General features: G+C 39.9%; 1 protein-coding gene and 1 non-coding gene across 2 annotated transcripts in view; both read left to right on the top strand.

Moving 5' to 3' along the window:
* The first annotated feature begins 2,786 nt into the window (after nt 1–2,786).
* TRNAA-AGC (transfer RNA alanine (anticodon AGC)) lies at nt 2,787–2,859 on the top strand. The gene has a single exon. It is a non-coding gene; the product is annotated as a tRNA-Ala (tRNA).
* A 3,964-nt stretch (nt 2,860–6,823) lies between these two features.
* UBE2V2 (ubiquitin conjugating enzyme E2 V2) overlaps nt 6,824–22,800 on the top strand; it is a 29,815-nt gene continuing 13,838 nt past the window's right edge. The window contains exon 1 of the mRNA XM_087753652.1: nt 6,824–6,944. Within this exon, the coding sequence (XP_087609778.1) occupies nt 6,929–6,944 (16 nt within the window). The 5' untranslated portion in view covers nt 6,824–6,928. The remainder of the gene's footprint in view (nt 6,945–22,800) is intronic.

The raw sequence follows: 22,800 nt of genomic DNA, 5'->3' as shown, positions 1-22,800 counted from the left end.
AAGCTTCCCCAGGTGAGACATATGGTTGCAGATTTTGTAGCTTTCCTTATAACTATCTGAAGACTTCACTTCTGGGTTGAGTTTTTTCATTTAAGTCTGATTTGATGATTATATGCAGCTGATGATGCCTTCCAAGGGTCTCCTTAAGCTTTGTTACTAGTAGTTGATCAATTGTTTTAATTAACTTTCAGAAAGGAGTTTTTGAGACACAGAAAGATGTTTTCCACCTAGTGTCTTCAATGCAGAAAACATGCTGAAGTGTCTGCATGTTCTAGCAGCTGCTGTAGAAAAATGAATTATTTATATGGCAAAGATATCTCCCTATGTTACAAATACATCAATTTCATGCTGGTTTTAATCTTCAAAACATTCTACGAACATTAAAAAAACTATACACAATCATCCATTCCTTCCCCCCCCCCAAAAATTTCTTTTTTTTAGCTCTGGCAGGGCTAGCTTTAGTATTTAAAAAAAAAAAACAACCCAACACTGAAGTAGCTTAAAGTTACAGATGGCCATAAATCCACAGCAGCTTTATTTCTGATTATTACTCTCACTTGCACCATTCATGCTCTTAAAGCTGACAACTATGTGTTTTGTTTTTTTTTTTTTTTTCTGAATACCATTATTCTTTCTTCCCCTTATTTTCTTGTGGCTGGCACCATCAGGAACCCTGTAGCAAATCTGTGGTGATGCTTGTCAAGCACTGAGTGAATACTGCCATGTGGAGTAAAACCAGTGGGCTACTTCCAGTTATTCCTACTTTGTGTTTCTGAGTCCAGCTCCAGAAGAACTGAACGTGTATGTACCGTAGCTCCAAGCCATCTGTCGCGTGACAGGGCTAACGTACATAAACCAGCGGGTTCAGCGTCATCAGAAGATGACGTGAAAACAAGCCAGGCCAGTTAGAAACCAGTCAGGTGGCAATCTTACCCCAGCTCACACTGGTTTGCTTTCCCCTTAGCCTGACTTAGGCTTGATGGATGAGTAACGCCTCCCCTTCTGCTGTGGAATGAGAAACGCGGCTTAATTTAGGAAAGAGTCGTTGTCCGGTGTAGTGCTGACAGAGCACAAGAACAATCTGTGAATGAAGACGTTTAAGCAATGGTCAGGATGTCACCACGTGGCCGATTATGGGCTATGTAATTTGGCTGTATGTCCAAGAGTACATAGAGCTTTGGAGAAGGGCACGAGTGTGCACTACCATGTCAATTCAGGCGGAATTTGTAAACTGCTCGCCCTACGGAGAACCGGAGTGCCGGTTCTTGCTGGGCGCGTCACTCCGTGCACGGTAGCAAGCTTATGTCTCAAAGAGAGACCCGAGAGACTTCTGCTGTTTACACAACAGGGAGGAGGAAGCTGTGAAGTGGAATTGGGCCTGGGTTTGGCTGAGCTTGAAAAGCCCTGGTTGATCAACGAGGTGCGTGTGCGAGTTGTTAGAGGCTCCTTCGCATCGCGGCTGCCTGCCGAGAGCCCTGCGGCGCCTCTGCTGGGCCCCCGGTCACAGCCCTCCCTCCTTGCGGCTGCGCTTCAGGGGGAAGGAGGGGATGGAAGAGAGGGGGCGGGTGGCAGGGCGATTCGGGAATGCCGAGGACGAGGGTTTGTGGAAGGGGAGAGGGCTGTTCCGGGGGAACCAGCGCAGGCAGGGCGCGGCAGACGGCGAGGCCGGGAGGGAGCGCAGTGGCGGGGGGCGGCGGAGAGGCCGCGCCGGCGGGAAGCGCGGCGGCCTCGCCCGCTCCCTGGTGGCAGCAGCCGGCCTGGCCGGGGGGGGACGACACAGTGCGCTGCGCATGCGCCAGCCCTCCTGCGCTTAGCGATGGCGGTGGGGCGGCAGGGGGGCCTGTCGGTTAACCTGGTGTAACTTTTCCGGCTCTCTGACAAATACCGGCAGGAGGGCTTGTGCGATCGGAAGCTTTTTCCAAATATACCAGTTGAGTAGTGATAGATGACTACCTCTCTAGATCTGCATTTTGAGTTAAGTACTTGCTGTAGGCAAGTAAAGGTGAAAATTAAAACGTTAAAGATGGCTTATTACCATACATCATTGTGTTCCTTGTCTGTCATGTAGTGTTTACGTTCTGTGTCAAGTCATGCGAGCATTTGTCTTGCTTGTGTGTGTTCGTTTTTCAAAAAGTTAGTGTTTTAAGGCTGTTAAAGGTAATGCGTTAATTATAAGGAAGTGCATTTGATGAGGTAATAAATAGGGAAAAATAAGGTAATAAATAAGGAAAAGACAGATATGTTTTCATTTCCCTTGACTCTGTCACCCCAGAGAAGCCAGACACCTTCCAAGAGGGGGGGTGTGGGGGGTGTGTGTATATGTATACACATATATATGTATAAGCTTTGACTATAAAACCCTGTTTCAATCAAGCATGTAATATTTTTCACTCATTAAACATTTCCTGGAGCAGGTTCTTCATGTGTATGCCTTGAAAATTGGATTTCCTTGTTGACTTTGGAACAGTTGTTCAATAAAAGTTGGGGTTTTTTTCAATAACACATTTGGTTTCTTGTAAATAACTTGATCTTTTGGAGAGCTTCGTGTATGAAAACAGCTAAATAATAAAGACTTGTGTTGCAAAAGAGATAAATAAAGTTATTCTGGTAGTGTACATGCTGAAAGATGTATTGCGTGATTCCAGCCGTGAGTTGCAGTCAGTTATTGGTGAGTGGAAGGAATTACTCAGCAAGAAACAATGAATTTATAAGTGAAAGTGGTTGTGTTGTAGTTCTCAGTAGGTCTAGAGTGTGTAACTCGAAGTTTCAAAGTGTTTTTTTCAAGTGGGGAATTAGCTCAAATGGTAGAGCGCTCGCTTAGCATGCGAGAGGTAGCGGGATCGATGCCCGCATTCTCCAGTGTATGTTTTTAACATTTATTTCATTAGAAACTAAACAGCATTTAAAAATATTTCCTATTTATACTTAATTTTTCTTGTGTAATGGTGTAAAGAAATCTGAATTGTAATTAAAAAAAAGTTAACACATTGTTTTAAATATTTCATTTTTTCTTTTCAGAATCATGTTTGTTCTTTTGCATACAGGGAGAAATAGTATAATCCTTGCATGAAATAACAAAACTTACTGACGTTTTAGTACAATAATAAACGACACAAACAAATTGCAGAGAAAAATAAATGAGGGATTTTTTTAATGTGCCCTTAAATCTTTGGTTTATGATTCCATTCATTAGTTAAATTTATATCTGGTATTATAGTGTAGTGTATAATAAACAAAATTCTGTATTTGTTCTGTGAGTAATACTCATTTTTGTTCTGTTTTGGTTGTGTAGGCTATTTATTAGAAACAGCAGGCTAGAATATTCTATAACTCTGTCACTCCTGATAGCAAGATTATGTCCTTTGCTTGTGAATTTTGACATCTGTGAAATATCATGGAAATTTTCTCTGTAAATTTATGCTTGCACATATTAAGTCTTCATGAGATTTTTTTTATTATTATTATTCTAATTTGATTTTCTTACTAGGTCATTCAGGTATTTAACTGCTTGTACTTCCAGGTTGAGGCAGCACGAGGAGACGAGCAAAATGTACTTCTATAAATACAGTGAATTTGTGCAATCGAGATCTTGGGAGTACATATATTAAAACAAATGGAACTCAGGAAACAAAAATTATGCATTGGGGTTTCAAGTTAAGGAAGGAGGAGATACTGTGCTGCTTGAATGTGCAAGTAGCACCTGTGGAGAAGATAAGGGAGCTTGGAGATTCTCCTCAGGACATGACAAGAAAGCAGTTAACCTCTGGATGGATGGGGTAGAAATTGCATTTCCTTACTTCTTTTGAATTCTCCACGTACTGGAGAGACGAGGTATTGCAACTTTAAGACTGCTAGATGCTTGTTGTTAAAATGAAGCCTATTAGAGAGAAAAGTGTTATGGTCTTCAGGAGTCCTCTCTGGGCTCAGGTAATGATTTAAATGTCCATTTGCTTGGAATGAGACTATAGGAGTTTCTTATGTGATTATTATTGCTTCTGTGTTTTCTGGGTCTCTGTTATTGCTTAATACCTAACACTTTCTGTGCTTTTAGGGGATGAGCAATGTTGCTCTTCTCAGCTAATCAGACACAAGTTGTGCACTGATGAAATGAGAATTCAGTGGGGCTGTGTACAGGTGCAGTCTGCAACCACTGGCAGAACTATGGCTTCTGACTGTAAGCTCTCTACACTAATGACACGTCGTTACATTTGAGCCCAGCTTCCAATAAGAGGGCTCTTCTGTCTGTTAGGGCTTGTAACTGCACCATGATCCGAATACCACTAAGAGCTCTTTCTTATCCCATGTGGTGGTTTATGTCTCTGCTTTTTAGGGAGATTATCTTGTGAAGAATTTACTGGATTGAGAGAGTCAAGGGTCCTAGCCCCCAAAAGCACTACCTGTGGGAGGAAATTACGTGATGATGGGTAAGTAGTTTCCAGAGCCCCGTGTCAAAGGGAGTGACTGCTCTGGGTCTGTCTGTGCTTTCTGAGTAAGAAGCTGCATAGAGATATTCTGTGTAAAGAACCATGAGGGAATTCAGCTTTGTTTGATTTTTATTATTATTGCCATTCACACAGACTTATGCCCTCTGTAATATCGTGCTTAAATGAGTTACACAAGTCAGTTATTCATTCTGCAAAAAATAATTTGTTTGTACTAAACTTGCTGGAAGATACCGTTATCCTATGTCTCTGTTTGTCGTAGTCTGAGAAAGGGAAATAATTGTTTCTTACTTGTCTTTTTATCAATACTTTGTTCAAAATATTACTTAGAAAGGGTGGGGTGGAGCTTGGGAACCATCATTCTGGCAACTCTGGAGACAGTGTTTTACAGCAAGAGGGCCGTCTGTAGAATCTGCACTCAAAAATCTCGGCTCTCTGAACGCTTCTTTTAAATAAATTTATTCTACAACATGATTGCAGTACATTGATTTTCTGAGCTGAGCACACCACAGTGCTAAGTTTTCTCACCAGGGATGCTGTGATGTTTGACAATAAAGTTCATAAAAGGTTTTTGTTTTAATGATTGTTTTGACCAAGTTGTAAAGCAGAAGTTGTGTTTCAAAGAACTCTTTTCTTTTTGAAGAGTGAGAGGTGACTTCATTACCATGTGTGAACTCTTGATAGCTTGCAAGAAAAGGAACAGACACCTTTGAATTTGTTCAGCTTCTAGTTGTCCGGTATTTTTCCTCAAGTTCAATGTTGCAAAAAAATACATTTTATCCCAGTAAACTTCCCACAACATCAGGAGAGTGAAACAAAATAGCTGTTAGTCATTGACTGCAGGGCTCCTCACCCTGGCCAGTGAGCTTATGCTTTTTTTCCCTTTTGGCCCCTGTTTTCTCTTTATTTCCTGCGGTTGCAATTAGTATTGTAATAATTTGTTGCCATTAACCGTAAGATGGGACCTACATCTAGTGGGTGGGTGTAGACAGAGGTGGGCTGTGGAGTCTGCTGCGTGCTTTCAGAGGCTCGGGGAATACGAGTCAGCTTTGGTTTGGTAAGCCTACAGCCATACTTGCATCACGTCTCAGAAGGCAGGCACGTGTACTGTTCATCGTTAGTGTAGGATCACCAAAAAAAGACAGATGAAACCTTCTAAAAAACTAAGCGGACAGGCGCTGGGTGGCTGTAGTGCTCCTTTCTGGCTCTTGATCACAAAGAACAGGAAAAAGAGGGACAACTCACGTGGCATTTCCTTCTGTTCGAGGCCACAGTGTTTTCTCCAGGGATGTTACAATAGTTAGAGGAGAAAAATCTTTAAATATTGTGACTTTTTTTCAGTATCCTTACCATTTCCACTAAAAGAAATATTGAAATAGGCTACAGAAGAGAATCCCTACGATCAACTTGTTGCGACAACGGAAAGCACCACAGATCATTAAAATGCACTTTAAGAAATAGTTTCACTGTACTTGAAAAGCTTCCTCCTAATTCTGTTGGTGTTAATATGGAAACTCCTGCTTATTCCTGTTTCCAAAATCTGGTCAAAACTAGTAACTTTATAAAAGGAAATAGAAATCAATGGAAGAACTAAAAGCTATGGTAGGTTTATCATTTTTTACGTGTGCACAGATAGCAACTGCAGCGTTTGACCTGTCGTGAGCTGGCAAAGGAGAAGTGAAGGGAGGCAGGCTGTTGCACGTGCAAGGATGGCAGCGACTCCTCGTCGGTGAAGGCGTTTCAGGTTAGCTGGAGGAAAAATGTTTTGCACCCTTGCTTTTTGGCCTCCACCAGAGGAATCTGTAAATGAACGTAATAATTTCTCTTTATAAACAGCAAAGCAAAGAATGACGCGTATTTCTAAAACAGGGTGGGATGTCGAGAAGAGGACGTGGGTGTCATCACGGGGTGGCGAGGTCGGTGCAGGACAGCCGTTTTTGCGAGGAACCGCCGCCCGCAGCGGCCCAGCCCTCGGGCTGCGTGGCCTCGCCGAAGCGATCTCACCGCGCCTGCCTCCCACAGCCGCCGCTCCCCGCCCCCGCCTCCGACAGCCACCGGCGCCGGTTTCCAAACTCGCCCCGCTTCGGGTGCGCTCGCCCTCCGTAGGCCCTCAGGGGGGCTCTGCCGGGCGTTTCCCCCGCGTCCGTGGGACGCACGGGCTCCCTGCCGGGGAAGCTGCTTTTTGCTATCTGCCAGCAGGACCGAGAGGCGCTGCCCGCCGGCGGCCGTGGTTCCCGGGCAGGGGCGTCGGCTCCCGGGGCCGGCCCGGCAGCTCCGGCCTCCCCTCGGGGCGCCCGCGCTGGGAGCCCCGCCCCCTCCCCTTCGCCCCGCCCCCGCCGCTCGCGCGCTCCCCCGCCCCATGCCTTTCCCGCGCGCGCCTCCGCGCTTCGGGGCTGCGGTTGCCCTGTGGGAAGTGACGCGCTGCGTCAAGCGGAAGTGACGGGCGTCGCGTGCAGGCCCGGACCGGTGGGGGGGGTTTGGACAAGATGGCTGGATCCACAGGTCTGTGAGGGGGGCTCGGTGGGCCCGGGGCTGGGGCGGGAGAGCGGGGCGTTGGGCTCGTCCTCGGGAGGCGCCCCGCAAGGGCCGGAGGGGTCTCCTCGAGGGGGGCGGGGGGCGAGCTGCCTCTGACGGGAGCGACCGGCGTGGGGAGGAGGTGTCTTCTGACAGGGGGAGAGCGAAGCTACAGGGGCGCCGGGCCAGGTTATGCTCCAGGCACGATCCCTCCCGTCTGTAGGGCAGGGACACCCCTGCTAGAGCCTGGCCTGCGGGGTGAATGGTGGAAGAAAGGGCTCCGGTGTCTGTAATGAACGTAGTGGGGTGCTGGAGAAGAAAAGACTTTTATCTGCTGAGAGACAGGAATGGATAGATGTGTGTGCAAATAGGGAAGGGAGATGTCACTAGCCTGGTAAAAATGCTGGAGGAAAGACATTTGTACTAAAGATTTGTACCAGTGTACCATCTGGTGAATACAGAAGTCGTGGTATAGTAGTATCTAAAATCAAGGATTTTCTCTTTCCCCTCTGGATGCAGGGAGAAAGGGGTCAGGCCTGTGTTGTGTTTTGGGGCAAAGGTACTTCAGTTTGGTGGTGACTGCAGCATGGTAGGAAAGAGGAGTGAAGCATTTTGCTCCTTTTCACTAGATAGCAGTTGGAGCCAAAGGGTCTCTTGTATAGGCAAGTGGAAGGGCAAAGAGCTGCAAGTCATCCCAGGAATCCCATATCAATAACCAGTATAGCATGTGATGAGCATTTGCATGGCAGAATATTGTGGAAGGCAGTGGCAAAGAAAGGGACAAGAATATTGCTTCAAATACTAAATGCAGAAGTTTAAGAAGCACAATTATGCTGTCTCAGTTTCATTTCATGAGAGGCTTGAAATATAAAAAGACCTTTCCCCAGTACAAAAAGCTGAAGTCTTCAGGGCCTCATTTCCCCTTCTGTCACCCCTGAGCTCTGTCAGTCTCACTTATAGAGTCTGAGGACAGAGGAATGTATTGACTTCAGTGGTCAGTCTAGGCTGAACGTTGGCCACTAATTTATTTCTGCTCCCAATCCACTGGATCATTGAGGGATTGAGACTATAACAAAACAGAAGAAACTCCTGCGTATTGAAACTGGTCTTGGTACCTTACTGTTGATTCTGTGGGGAGAGCTTGGGCAGATTTCTTGGGTAGGAGAGTCTTCTCCACTTGGTAGTGTGACTTTGGGGATGTGGGATTTATGGAGTGGAATTTGGAAAGGTTGCAACAAATTGAGGCATAGAGCAGCTCTTGCAACTGTGAAAGAGCAGTCGAAAAAGATATATTATTGTCCATGATAAACTGAGCTAGAATGGGTATGTTAGAGAAACTTCAGTATTTACATGGCTATGGATTACTGCATTTTATTTTGTTAAAAAATTTTGACTTACTTCCTGGTGTCTAAGTTTAAAAGGATTTTGTTATTCATTTTATTATGCAGCAACTTTCAAAGACTTCAGCATATGTCTGGGCTCTGGCCTGGGATTTTCTGTAATGCACAGGAAGTACAGTTGTTTTAGGTCATGTGTATTGAGTATTGGCATTTGGCATCACAGTCCATTCAGTCTGGCTGTTGTAGAATATCAGTTACTAAAAATTTATGTAGTAAAAAAAGCTATTTTCTTCCTACAGAACATTCAACTCTATAAGAAGAAATTTTTTTACTAAACTTTCTTAGTTTTACTGCTGTAAATGCTCCTCACAGCCTTACATGTGATATTTTAAAATCTCCTATATGCACTTACTCAGTACTGTTATTTTTGTCACAGAAATATAGCCACACCTAAAGTTCAAAAAAAGTGGGAGATGTGGAAAACTATTTATACATGTATCTGCTCCAATGTAAAGTGCTAGTACTGCATGTATGCATTGTTCAAGAAGTGATATCATTTTAGTAAAATGAAGCGAGCAGACAGTCATCAACAGAACTGCTGGGAAAACTAGTCAGGGCTTCTAAAGCAAAATACTTACACCTGTGGAGAAAATCCTGTTGGCTTTTTATTAGTATATGTATAGATTTGAGGGGGGAGTGTGTGTTTGTTTTGTTCTTTCCACGTAGTATGCAGAGATTTAGATTTTTAAGACTTCACCCAAAAGAACTGCTCCTGCCAGGAAGCTGTGTTATACTCATTTGTGGGGGAGTGAAGGTAATGATTTGCTATAGACATAAGATTTAACTCTACCTAGCTCTGTGGCTTTGATCTGATCTTGCTGTAAAGTTCAACTTAATCCTTATTTATTTCAGAAAAAAATTGATGTTTTGGTTGCATGAAGTCCTGGAATGAAATTCTAGCCCCAAGGAAGTCAACAGCAAAACTTTTACTCAGATGAACTGTCTTAGTTTTATCCCAGAAATTCATTTCATGGGCTTACTAGTTCTTTGAACAATCACGTAAAAAATTACATGCCTTTAACAACAGATAATTTAGTTTGAAAATAAGTGTTTAATGTATGCTAAAGAAGCTGTGTATCTCAGGGTTATATTGTCGTTGAACAAGTATCTTACTTGCTTTCTGAAATCACCTATATTGACTAATTTTACATGTAGATATTGGATGTCCTAGCAATGGACATTTGTAAGCTGCAGTTTGATTAATCTTGCGACAGTGCAACTCCTTCTGCTTTGAAGCTGGACCCAGGTTGTTGTGTGGGTACTGCTGGAGGTCTGAGGAAAAAGAAGTCAATTTTTTTAATGAAGAGAACAGCTATTGTTGATATAATCAGCCAATTTCATATTGGTTAGCTGGAGAGTCATTCTATTAGTCTCTTTGAAAATACAGAGCAGAAGATGTAATTAAACATAGTTTCAGGTTAAAAGAAACAATTTACCAAAGCATACCTTTTAAAATGTCCTATGTAATTTGACAAAAAGAAACCAATCAGTAACATCATTAAAAGGAGTTGATTCAGGAGTTAATTTCTGCATTTCCATAATTTGGGTTTTACTTAAGATTACCTTACATGTATAGGATATAGATAGATCTATCTAAAATGTGAATGTTTCCTAAAAGCAGTGATCATGTCACTAAACGGTTAGAACTTCCGTGTGAAAAGATGAGAATTAAGGCAGCAGTGTCTAATGCTATATTCTAACTATGGGCTGCTAAAGGCTTTTGTCTCCTTTCTCTTCAACTGAGGGCTTCAGTAGCTTGAGGGAGGGTGAATAGGGCTAAGTTAATGACAATTCCCCTTGGTTTGCTGAAACTCTGCACTCGGGGGGGGGGGGGGGGGGGAAATCAACTGATCTACAGTCAGCAATTCTATGTGAGATTCCAGATTTACTTCTAGGACGTAGTCACAAGCAACCTTTTTTGAAAGTGTGCTTAATGTCTTTGAAGGAGCACAGCTAGATCCCAAACAAGCATTTTTTCTGTGCAGTCCATACTTCTCATTTCCAGATATTCTAATCTTTAAGGATGAATCGGCTTCTTCGTGTGATTTACGTTGCCCATGCAACGTAAGTCTTTCCCTTTGAATTTACATATGATGGATTCTTTGAATAGAAATGGCACAATGCTCAGGTTTTTACTTCTGTTTGCAAACATTTAGTGGTGGTGGAAGCTGTTCTAAGTGTGCATGACTGCAGCTGTAAGGAAGCTGATAATAAAAATGAAGGGCTGGAAGTGGTCTTGAGTGAATTCAGTCTAACTCCCTGAGCTGTGAAGCAAGGACTGACTGTATCTTTCCTGGTGACTGGGGTTTTTGTTGTTGTTTTGTTTTTAAAGCTTTTTTTTTCCTAAAATCCTTCATTGAAAAGGATTCCATAACATGAGATAGGGTTTCGTAGTACTTTCCCTTAAATCCTTTGCAATTCTTCTCTGATCCAAATCAAGTTGATACCTGCGTGTTCTGTGCTTAGTGGGATAGAGATTGATGGATCACCATACCCTGTGTAGGCACTCATAGATATTAAGAGCCATTCAGAGAAGTAATAAAGGAATTTATTCATAAGCGGGATGTAGAAGTCATGTTTTAAAGACTATTTTTTTCCATATAGGAGATGGTATAATTTAAGCTTAGTATCTAGAAAACTTGTGTGTTAAACTTGGCACAGGTAGGCTTCTCTTTTCCTCTGACCTGTTGGATGCCCGTTTCCTCCCTCTTTTTTTTCCTTGTGGAGGAAATAGTTGTCTATTTTTTTTATCTAGTATGTTTTACCTTCAAGGATGTATTACTCCCTCCCCTTTTCTCTGTTATCCATCACATTGTTCGCTTATCCAGAACCTGTCTGAGAAGTCAGTTTAAAAGCTGTTTAGAATTTTGCAGTCTTATAAATACACAGAACAAAATTCTAATGTTAGCTCTGTAAGCAGAGACTTCTTGAAGCTGCAAGTAATCAGACAAAACAAAAGAAGGAAAATACTGTATTCTGTGAGGCAGCAAGCACTGTGTGGGGCATTTTTCCATCCTGTCCTATGCACAAGGAATTGCAACTGTGATTGTTCTGCCTGCTTAAAAACATCTTGGCAAGCCACAAATAATTCAGATGTGCTTCAGCTGGGTTGAGAACAATCTAGCTTACAAATGACTTTTAAACTATATATAGACTATCAGTTCTGTCCAACTTTGTGGCATATATAGGCAAGATACTCTGTTTCTTCTCGGAGCTTTGCCCATACCATTTTCCTGTCTTTGTTGCTGGTGTTTTACAACTCTGTCTTTAAATACAAGCCCCAGCTTACGTCTTTCTGCCACAGTAGCTGTGTAAGAGTATGCTCACAGGCTAACCACCTTACTTCTGAGATAAAAAAGTGGCCTACTTTGTAATCTTCTATTTGTTTAAGAGTTTGTTTGAAATTCAGGGATCTTATCAGGCATAGTATTAAAGCCCATTATCTGAACTGTTCTGTACAATCCTGGAAAATTTTAGCCTGCATGAAGATACAACACACAGTTTCAGAAGGATATGCCTTTCAGCAGTTAGAGGCAGATGGTCCATACTATGAATCTAAGCACAGATGAGAAGGCTTCTCATGTGTGAGAATTAGATTTCCAATTCTTATGAGTAGTTGGTGGAGTTGAATTACATACATATTTGTTAGTGTTTGTGTTTTGCCTTGTGAAAGATTTTTCCAAAGGCAGCGTTAAGTACATGCTGTGAAACTGTTCAGCCTCGTTTTGTTGACAGACCCTTCAGTCTCTTTCTCCCCACTCTTAACGTGGTTTTTCCAAGACTATGGCTTGTACTTCATCCTGACCAAAACTTTGTGTAAAGTACTAGATCAGCTTCAGCTAGTCATGTCATTTAGGTTTTGTTGCCTTGCTGTCTCAACTAGCCTGTGGGAACCTCAGTGCGGATTGTGGAAAGACAAGAAGGTGCTATTGGGAAAGCATTCAAAATAGTCTTTATTTAAGCTGTACTCAGAAGGGTTTTGCTATATGCTGTGCTGCCCAAAGGAGTGTTTTTCTTTGTATTTGTCATTTGGAAGGCACTAATGAGATATAATTCAAACAATATTTTGAATAAAATCTGTACGTCAGTGCAAAAACTTATGACTGTGAAGCTGTCAGACTGGTTCTGAATAACATGAGCTTCTGTTTTACAGCCTTTTCAAAAATGTGTGGTGCTTTAAGTATGTGACTCTAAATCATTTCTAGTTAGCATTTTGGAACAAATGGAACCTTCAACATTTAGAACTTAAGAGGTCTCAGATTCATTAATCCTTTATTTCAGAAGGATCAGAAACTTCAACTAGATTAAAAAAAATTGTCAGAAAAATGGTTTCTAACATCTAGATAGACTCAGTATCCCCTTTTTAAAAAGTTGTTGCATTAGACATTTAAACTGTACAAAGAAGAAATCACTTCTTTTCATTGTATTTGTGACTATAACTGGATAGTTAAGTGCATTTGAAGTTTGTTTGACTAAATCAAAAACATTTTTCCCAATACATGTAAAAATAGTGTCCTTTACTCAGGATAGCAGTATAGTCTTAGTGAAGTGTCCAGTTTTATTCATATAGCAGAACTTTTTTAAGGAAGAAATTGTAAGCTTGCTTTCTTCTCACTGAAGTGGAATATATGATCAAGTAAATATTAAATAATTTGAACTTTTGAGATACATCATAAAGAAAATAGCAGGCTGAAATATGACTGTCAGAAAAATAATGTAGGAAGATAATTTAATGGCAGCTCTTGTTATTAAATATGTGGTGATTAGTACACTTGCTGATCATATCCATAAGTGTATGCTTATATGTAAAACTGGAAGGATAACAACGTATTAAGTTATTTGTTTTACATCGGTAAAGAATATGTTTTGGACTGTGGGAAGGTGCTGAGTCATGTTGGAAAGGACCTTCATGCAAGTCTTAGAATAACTGTTTGCTAATCAATGACTTGTAACCCGTTTTAGACAGCTTTACAGCTTTGCTAAACTAAGTCCTTGATGCTACTCTTGTTATCTGGGTCACACATTGTGTTCTTGCTGTTAAAGCAGACCCTGTGAAAGCCATTTCGTGACAAGATGTATTGGCCTCTGCTGGGTTCCTTTAGTCTCCCACTTTTCCTGTCCCTTTATCTGAAACAATTTTTTTTTTATGTCATCGTGCTTTAAAAGATAGCTTAAAAAGTATGTATTTGAAATCCTTTTTCCTCTGTGCCAACACAATCTCAGGTTTAAAATGAAACTTTCAAAAATTGAGCCTACTTGCCATTATACCTTTCCTTTAGCCTTTCATGCCTTTATATAGCTTTGTTTTTAATAGTGAGGTTAATTTGTACTAAACAGGGTGTTTTTTTAGCTTCTGAGGAGAGAAATTGGGAAGATTTATTTGTCTGATAAAATCTTGATGCCTTAGACTGTTAAATCACAACTAATATTGCTGGTGGTTTTTGAAGTAACGGGTATCTTTTCTAAACCCTCTTTACTGGCTTACTGCCTTACATTGTTTTGTATAAAATTGAAATAGTAATAAAATTCTGAATTTGATAAGCATCACAATGTGTCATTTTTTGTAATCTATCACTTCATATGCTAAAACATATGGGAAGATCGTTGAACCATTTAATATCTCATCTGTGTTTCATTCAGTGGTTGCCTATAAACAGTTAACTTTTAAACCATAGTCAGCCTATGCCTTTCCACCCTTCACCAAAACAGCTTGGATGTCAATTGATGAGCTGTTTAGTGACTTAACTGTTTAAGCCCTGTATGTTTGGGTTTTTTTTATGGTTAGGCACAACTGGATATGCAGTGTCTGACATAACTAAACTCTGAGTTAAGAGTGATCTTATTTATAACAAAAAACTTGCACTTAGCTATAATATAGGCTGATAAATTTAAGCCATTAATATTGGTGCAAATTTGTAAAAACAGTTTTAAGCAATTTACACCAATTTTCTTTTAGGACTGCAATCTAGTTCAGTGGTTTTTATACTATAGTTTTCTATTGGTGCGATAACTATTTTTTGAGGTTTTTTTGGATGAGGTATTTTAATGACTTAAAACTTGTGTGGGAGCTTTTCAAGGTTGGTTTTTTTTTTTTTTTTTTACTAAGAGCTTGCTTATGCCTTCGCTGTTTTGTAGTCTAACACTTGTTTCTTTACTGGAGCAAGCTTCTTCATTAGTGCAATTTATATGAGCACCATTAGTAATTCTGTGCCAGCAGCTGTGCTCAGGATGATTGTATTTGCATGAAAATGCAAAGATAGACTGAAACAAATTGTAGCTGTTGTTGCATCCTTGCTAAGAAAGTTGAGTCCAGTTGGAGTTTCTCTCAGATCTGGACAATGTTCTGTGTGTTCATGTATCCAGTCTTACCTACTCTGTGAGCTTCTGCTCACTGACATACATATGATGGCTCTTACGCTTCTTTACTGTTGTACCTTGTACAACTTTAGGACGTTTAGGATATTGTTGCTATATAAAAAACCAGGAGAGTGAAGAGGGTGTTTGGAAGTTGGACTGCAGGGGATAGGGAATGGAGGTTTTCAGTGAGGCATGAACCTTGGTAAGGAGAGATGGTGCAGAATGGAAAAAACTTGCTGGGATTTGTGAGAAATGGCGTGTCCATGGATGCTGGTCAGAGGGTGGAGCAGCTCTGATGAATCAGGTAGTTAATGGCAGCCACATCTCCCTGTCTGCTGCTCTTCTGAGAAAGGTGAGTAAGCGGAAAGGGGTGACAGTGGGGAGCAGGAAAGGAAGGGAGAGAGGAAGGGCCATGAGCATGGTTAGAAGTGAATAAAAACTGAACAGATATAATATTTTCCTGGAGGACGTTGACCATCACAGGAAGAGTCCTGTCCACAAGGTTGCCTTCAGTAAATCATCTGATGAATTATTGAACAGAATTGGTAGAACTTAAAATTACTAGGAGCAGTTAGCTCACTTCCTTCTGGTTACCTAAGAGGCAGGATAAGAGAAAAGAAGGGAGGACTTCTTAGGTGAAGATGCCTTGATAATGGAGCTATTTGTTCTGCCAGTAATTTATCACACTTAAAAACATAATTAATGAAACCTAAAATTCCACAGACTTTTTCCTATGGAGTTAGGCATTTGGAATGCTCACTCTGCTGGAGAAGTCAAGTTCGAGGTCTTGTTGTTCTTACTGTGAAACCAACAGCAAATGTAACACATTGAATAAACTGATGTCGCTTTTGCCATTTTGATATGCTGAGATCTCTTACTCCAGCATCAAGATTTGTGGTTTAAGCCATTTTAACGTGTGTTTGTAAATGAGACGTGTTTATGACATCCCAACTACTAATGCCTAGATCTGTAGAAATTAATTTCTTCCCGTCACACCCCCCAAGCTAAATAAACTTTAACCTTGTTCATATATTGAAAGCTTTATTAGGATTTTCTGGTGTCTAAATATACTTTTTTTTTTTTTTTAATTAAATGTAAACTGGGGCCTTGTAAGGCACACTGGTATTACCACCTCTCCTTCCTTGTGAGGCTGTCCATTACTATATACAACGTCCTCTATTTTGTGAGTGCAGCTGGTAAGATGTATGTGAAAGGAAAATTAAAGAATTTGGTACTACCAAATGCTTCTGAGGTGCGCTCAGCCTTGAAAGTGGGAGCTGACAGGCAGTGGACCATCCTTGTGCTTATGGCCTTTTGTTTCCGAGTTAGTGGTCTACCTGCCCCTAAACGTGCAAGTATAAAGTAAGTTCTGTTTTCCTTTGAAGACCTTTTGTACTGCATTTGGCAGCTGAACCCAAAGTATGACATGGAGCAGCTTAAGTTGTATTAAATGCAAATTTTAACACAGTGCAACTAGAACTACTACTGAAAAAGCAGGTCAACGTGCAAATATCATTCTGTTTAGAATTTATCATTTTCAGTTATTATTGCTAGTAGATAACTGACAGTGTCTTAATATTATGAATATGCATAATGAAATTGAAAGTAAGGAGAAAAAAATCTGCTTCTCTAAATCTGTGTTCTGTCTTCAGTGAAATTACTGGTGTTTTTTTTAAACATTACTGTTTGTGCCCTACCCTAAATATATAAATACCCCTACACCCCTTCAGACCTTTTTCCCTCACCCAAAATGTGCATGCTGGGTTGCAATAAATGACCGAGGCTTCTGCTGTATTAACATGGTTTTTCATTAGCCTTCATAATGTAAGCTATATACAGAATGTTTATGGCTGTGGCTAGACTCAAATATAAAGGAAATTCGTACGGAAGTTGTTTTCATGCAGCCTAACTTTAGTTCTGAACTGTGTCTGTTAATATACCAACAAATGTAAGAGTTCACTTAAGTGAAATAAATAGAAGTTATCACCAATGTAATTTTGAAGAGGAATATTACTTTAGTTAGCTTTAACCAAAAGGAAGGTTTTAAGATGAAGGTTCATAAATTTCACACTGCTGTGACTGTTTCTTGGCTTCTGCTCGGCAAGGAGACATATCTTCATAAGAAAAAAACAAAACCCAAAACCTGATGAAATGCATACTTTAACTTCAATGTAGTTCCTGGAATTGCACCTCCTCCTGAAGTCTTCCCACCGGTGTGCTTTCAAATTCTTTTTTTAATTTTAAATATTATAAAATGCAAAAGAAGTTAACCAGAGCTCCTACACAGTCAAATATATAATATATATAATGTTGTATATAATACATATAACATATATTATATAAATATATGTATAATTTTAGTCCTGCAAAGAAGTGGAATAGCCGATTCAGTTCTTACCAGCTCTGTTGGGTACAGGCGATTTCTTTAATTCTTGCAAGATGGCAGTTTTCTGACATTTAGGATTGTAACAAAACTGGCTCTCAATTATGATAAACATTGAACACATTGAATAAATGGCCATTTTCTCTATATGTGTTCATTGATGTACATTTGTTTACTTGAGCTGTGAAAACTTAAATGCTACCCATCTTTTTTCTTATTAATTCCTAAAATTAGTCATCTTGTTTTGTTTCTTTTGGGATGAATCATTTCATTTTACATGGAAATGGATTTTTACCTGATTATGTCAGACTTGTTTTTCTTCTTGAACTTCTATTCCTAGAGATTTTCCACAGGTAAGCTTAGTTAGGTTAGTCTTCATGAGTCTGCAGATCTAAACTGCTGTTGCTTACAGCTTTGTCAGTTGCGGACAGTAATGACAAGACACTGTTCAATTGATCCGACACAATGCATACTTTAGACACTAGCAAAATGGAGAAGAAAGCATTCAAGATCATTGTTGTTTTTCAGGAGTTGCCCATGATTAATTTTGGAAGCCCAGAGTGCTCTGGGGTCTCTGTTACCTGTTGTCTTTTTATGTCATCTGTCTGTACTGAGTGGCTTTAATAAAATCCTTCTGTATTCTGTTATCATTGATAGAAATGCATCTGTTTGGTTTTATGTGACAAAATCACTGATGTCTAGAATGTTCCTGTGGAAAATACTATGCTTGCATTATATGGATGTTTAATCCATACATGCTAGAACTGCTTACTACCTTATTCACCGTCCTGATCAACGTGTATGGGCCACATATTGCTGCTAAATACCTTTATTTCACCATTTAAGTTAACATAGTACTTTCCCAATTTAAGCTCAAAACTGTTAATGCAGAATATTCTATTGCCTGAATTCCATTGCTTTGGGACATACTTGCTGAAGGAAAGTAGAGAAAAATAGTGTATAGTAAATGTAGCTTTATGAATACTACTGATACACAGAATTATGAATTTGAATTTTACTGAAGTATATCGAAACTTGGTTGGAAGGCAGTTCAAAGAAGTGGGATGTACCCCTAATTCTAAGCAGAAGTTCCAATTAACAGAAATATCAAGATATATCAAACCCATTTAATGAAGGTACAGTTTTCTCAGTGCAGGCTCACTGTACATTTGGTAGCGCATGGCTGGGTTGATTCACAGATTGAGTTCTGCAGCAGCAGCTGGATGCTTCCGTAGTTACTGGGAAAAAAAATGTATTGCTTTTCACTGAAAATGTCTGTTTGCCTTGAACAAGAATCATGTTGGTTTTTTGGTTATTGGAAACAGTGCTTTTACTATGTTTGTAGTAACATTCTTGATTTAAAACAAAAAAAAAAAAGTTCACTATTGACTTGCTGCATTCCACTACTAATGGTAGCGATGGAGTTCTTTTGTAGACAAAACTCCCATGTCCAACTTTGTTAATAGGCAAGTTGCTAGAAATACTTCTGGGTTTTGGAGCCAGGTTACTGTGATCAACCTCAGATAATTACAATGTCATTAAGTAAACCTGGTAATACTTCTTGATAGTAGGTTCCTGATAGTAAGTCAGCCATTTTCTGTGTGTGTATTCACAGAATATTTTACTAGGCAAAAGAGTATGTGATGTGAGCAGGGTAACTGGTAAACAAAAATATAGATCATGTTTTTAAAAAAAACAGGTTTTTTTCAGAGAAGAGTGTCTTACAAAAATTTAATTCCACAGGAGTATTTTTTGCAGACGCAATAGAATATGTTAGCATTTCTTGTTAGTCTTTTTTCCTCTCTTTTTTGTGTATTGCCTATTTAAGGCTTCGGTTGTTTTCTGTTCTTTTTGTGGGTGTGTGGTGTGTTGTTGTTGTTAGTACAGTATTTCAGTTTCTTGCTTTATTTTGTCCAGAGCAAGATGACTTCTGAATTGTTCAGGCTAAAAGGAACCTGTTATTTTCTATGTGTTTCTCTGTGGAATTTTTTATTTCTTCCCCTCCCTGCCCCAGGAGAAATTGTATTATGGCTTAGAATTTGCAAGGCTGACATCCCTCCCCCCTTCCCTCTCATTAAAAAAATACTTATTTTTCTGCAAGCCTGAAGCTGTTGAATGGGATTTGGGAGTTTTTGTTACCAAGCTATACATATTTTTTTCAGTTTCTGTTAGCTGGAAGTCAATGGGCAAAAGATAATTCATACATTCAAAATTGTTTATACTACAGACTTTTCCTGATGTAGCTATCTTAATCAGGAGGAATAGCATCCCTGACAGTGTCCTAGCTGTGTTAATGTATAATTTACTGATATAACTTGTTCTTGGGTCCATATTAAGGTTTGTTTTTATAGCTGTGTTGGGGAGTGTGCTGGCAGTATGGAGTATGCTGGTATAACTATGGTAAAAGGCTCCTGGTGTGGATGTAACTTTCAGGAGTGATTGAAGCCAAGAGCTCAGGAAGATTTTAAGAGAAACTGAATGTTGATATGGATATTGTACTAGACAATTATTATTAAAAGTAGTTTTGGATGTAACAGAAAACCTCATACTTTAGGCTCTGAGCCAATCTATGAAAAATTAGGGTTATGACTCCCTTTTGTAAGCGGGAGGGAGAAGATGAGAGTGTAGGTTATCCCACTCTTGCCTGTTACATGGCAAAGAATCATTTGATGTGCAGGGAGCTTCGACTACCAAGTGTATTTGAAGGAGTGTGTCCATGTGAATTGTTTAAAAATGTGATTTAGTGTAGTCAGTGTGCTCTGTCAAATTTGACGTAAGTGCAATTGTGTGTTCTGTCTTGATGCTGATTAAATCTCCGTACTAGTGGGTGATCTGGCATTACCAACTGTGGAACTGTCTTGACATATTATCAAGAGCAGGTCCATTCAGCCAGTTCCCCTTTATTGCTCCAGTGAAGGTTGTTGGTCTTACTAAAGGATACTGAAGATTCCTCCCCTCCCACCCCTCGATGTTTTTTCAGGTTATGCAGATTCTGGATAAAAGCATAGCTGTAACTTCTTTTCTAACACTTGTCCTGTGGGATAGTGTACTTCTTGCTTCTATTAATTTGGTGGTTTGTAATCTGATGTCTGATGTAGCTCCATAAGTATGAATGCAGACCCTCCTGCTTAATTTAAGTCTTTATTTACTGATTCTGCTTTTATTCTTTTTCTCATTGTTCCAAGGTATTAAATTCATTGTTACTTCCATGGATTTCTAATAGGTACCAGTTTCTGTAGTCCATTTTCATGATTAAACTTCTAAATTAAAAACTATTGGTATATGTAAGCATGAGTGGGTGCTGGGTGGTTGTTTGGTTTTTTTGTTTGTTGGTTGTTTGTGTTTTTTTTTTTTTTAAGCAAAATACGTTTACTTCAACTCTTTGTGAAAACTTGGTAAATACTGTTTGACAGTTCCTGTGTACGGTTTTGAGGGGTCAGGAGTTATTTGCCAGTAAAATCCATAGTGAGGTAAGCTTTGCAGATGAACAAAAAAGAGGTTGGGGGGGAGGTTGCTTTTGTTTTGTTTTTTAATCTTGATGAACCCAGCTATATTTTTCACATGGAGAGCCTTAGTCCATCATTGCAAATAGCTGTGCTGGGTCCAGTGCTGTACCTAGCCATTTATCACAGCCTACTGAGTGGAGCTTACCACTCCTACAGCTCTGCCAGCGATAAAATCGCATGACTGCTTTAATCCCCTTCACTTGGAAGCGAGAGGCTTTAGCTGAGGGATACCTGTTACGGGGAGTAAAAACAACCTGTCTGCACTTGTCTGAAGCTGATTAGTGGTCCCATCAGCGATTGGAATTGGGGAGAACAGTATTTGGCAGGCCTGTGGTGGTGAAAGGCTAGAGGCATTTCTCTCTTCAGTTGCCACCACTTGTTCCAGAAAGTACACTTGGGGTCTGGTATTCAGCTGAAGAATGGGGGTGGTTTCTGTAATGTCCTGTTGCCGATGAGCTGCAAACTAGAATAGAAGGATGTTGTTTCATTGTCAAAATTCTGTAAATGAAATACTGATTCTTATCCAGATTCCGTCAAGGAATATTTCAAAGTTTTTAGCAAATATTTGATGAATTGTATTGTCTGGATTAGAGACAAAACTGCTGGTTGTGTATGCACCATTAACATACAGTTTAGATTGTGCCTTCTGGAATACATGAAATAGTAAGAACAAGAATTTTTTACTTTATACTAGGAGCAAACTTAATTTCCAAAGGATCCAGACGATCATTACCTGATCTTCTAGACAGAAGTTCTTGCTGTTGTTTTACTGGAAAGAAGGAGCAATCTTGTACACGTATTCTGTTCTTCAAGCTAGGTAGATTTGTATTATGTAAAGGTTATAGCATGACCAAAGCAAACATGTAGAGCGCAATAGTGTGCATGAGTGGACACTCAGGACAGTGTTAGCATTTAATTCCAGTTCATTTTGCTGGTAGTTTCTAAGACTGTAATTATAAAGGTAAGGTGTGGGGTTTTTTTTATTTTTTTAATTCACTGTGTTAATTTTTAAAGTCTTGTCAGAAATCTGTCAACAATAAAACATTCAGTAGTGACTTCAACTGAAGTTTGAATTATTGAGGATAAAACATTAATCATATATGCCAGGGACATAGAAGCAGTTTAGTGGGGTTTGAGGTTTTGGTTTTTTTTCTGTTTTGTTTTGTTTTGTTTTTTTAAGCCAGGAAATAGTGACCTGGGAATCCTTCGTTGCAAAAAGCTCTGGTAGACATTCATAATTAAGATGTGCACAGCTTGTTGCTCTGCCCCTCTCATGTTGGTTGACAAATCAGGGTATCTCTTTGGAAATAGGATGGGAGAGGTGGTTGTCCAAATCTTAAATACAGGATTGCATAAGAAGATCTTGTGCACGTCCTATGAACTCATAAATAAAGGAATAGAATATGTTTGCGGAAGTGAACTAGGTCCCTTAAATAAGTGCTCATAAGTGCTCGTATGAAATAGAGGTTTTATCTTAATTCATACAGTCATTTCTGGTGACCCCAACTCTAATGTTGTAGGGCTGTGTAACTTTCTGAAAGGGAACCTGTTTGAACATATCTTTGGTCCATTTTTTGTTGAGAACTAACATCTTTTTTTTCCTGGGAGTTTTTTAATGGGTTGGAATCTCAGTAGGGTGGTGTGGTCTGGGGTCGGGTTTTTGTTTGTTTGGTTTGGTTTTTTTTTTTTTTTAAACATGAGGTGTTTTGACTCTTATTTTTAACTTCAGAGCAGTGTTTTGCTACCTAGTTCTGGCACTGATAGGAACGTTAGTGTGGGGAGCCTGCCACTTGCTGTCAGATGTTTGTTTTGTCTCTTTTCAGAGCAGATCTAAATTGTTTTCTGGAGATGTTCTGGAGGTTTCCCAAGTCCTTCACTGCTCCCCTTGGGCAGTTAGGGGAACTAGTGAGCACAGACAACGCAGTGGAAAAAATGTGATCAACACAGGATAGTTAGTCATAAGGGGTTGTTATTCTCTAGTAATTGCCATCTCCTATAGTTTTTTTTTATTGAATACAATATTATTATACGACTGAGCCAGTCCAATGGCTTTTTGCCACAAAAAGCTCCCTCATCCCCACACCCATGGTTTTGCAAAGTAAGGCACTGAAAGACACAGCAGTCAGCTCTGGCATTTGTTGATCTTTCTTCCTGAGTCAATTCAGTTGATTAACTGGTTGGATTTGATTTTTGCCTGA

Source organism: Nipponia nippon, unplaced genomic scaffold (assembly GCF_047370975.1).
Source record: "Nipponia nippon isolate SJK-2023a ecotype South Korea unplaced genomic scaffold, ASM4737097v1 scaffold_1, whole genome shotgun sequence".
Classification (NCBI taxonomy): domain Eukaryota; kingdom Metazoa; phylum Chordata; class Aves; order Pelecaniformes; family Threskiornithidae; genus Nipponia; species Nipponia nippon.
Note: the sequence above shows the minus strand (reverse complement) of the source record. Positions and strands in the feature narration are given on the sequence as shown.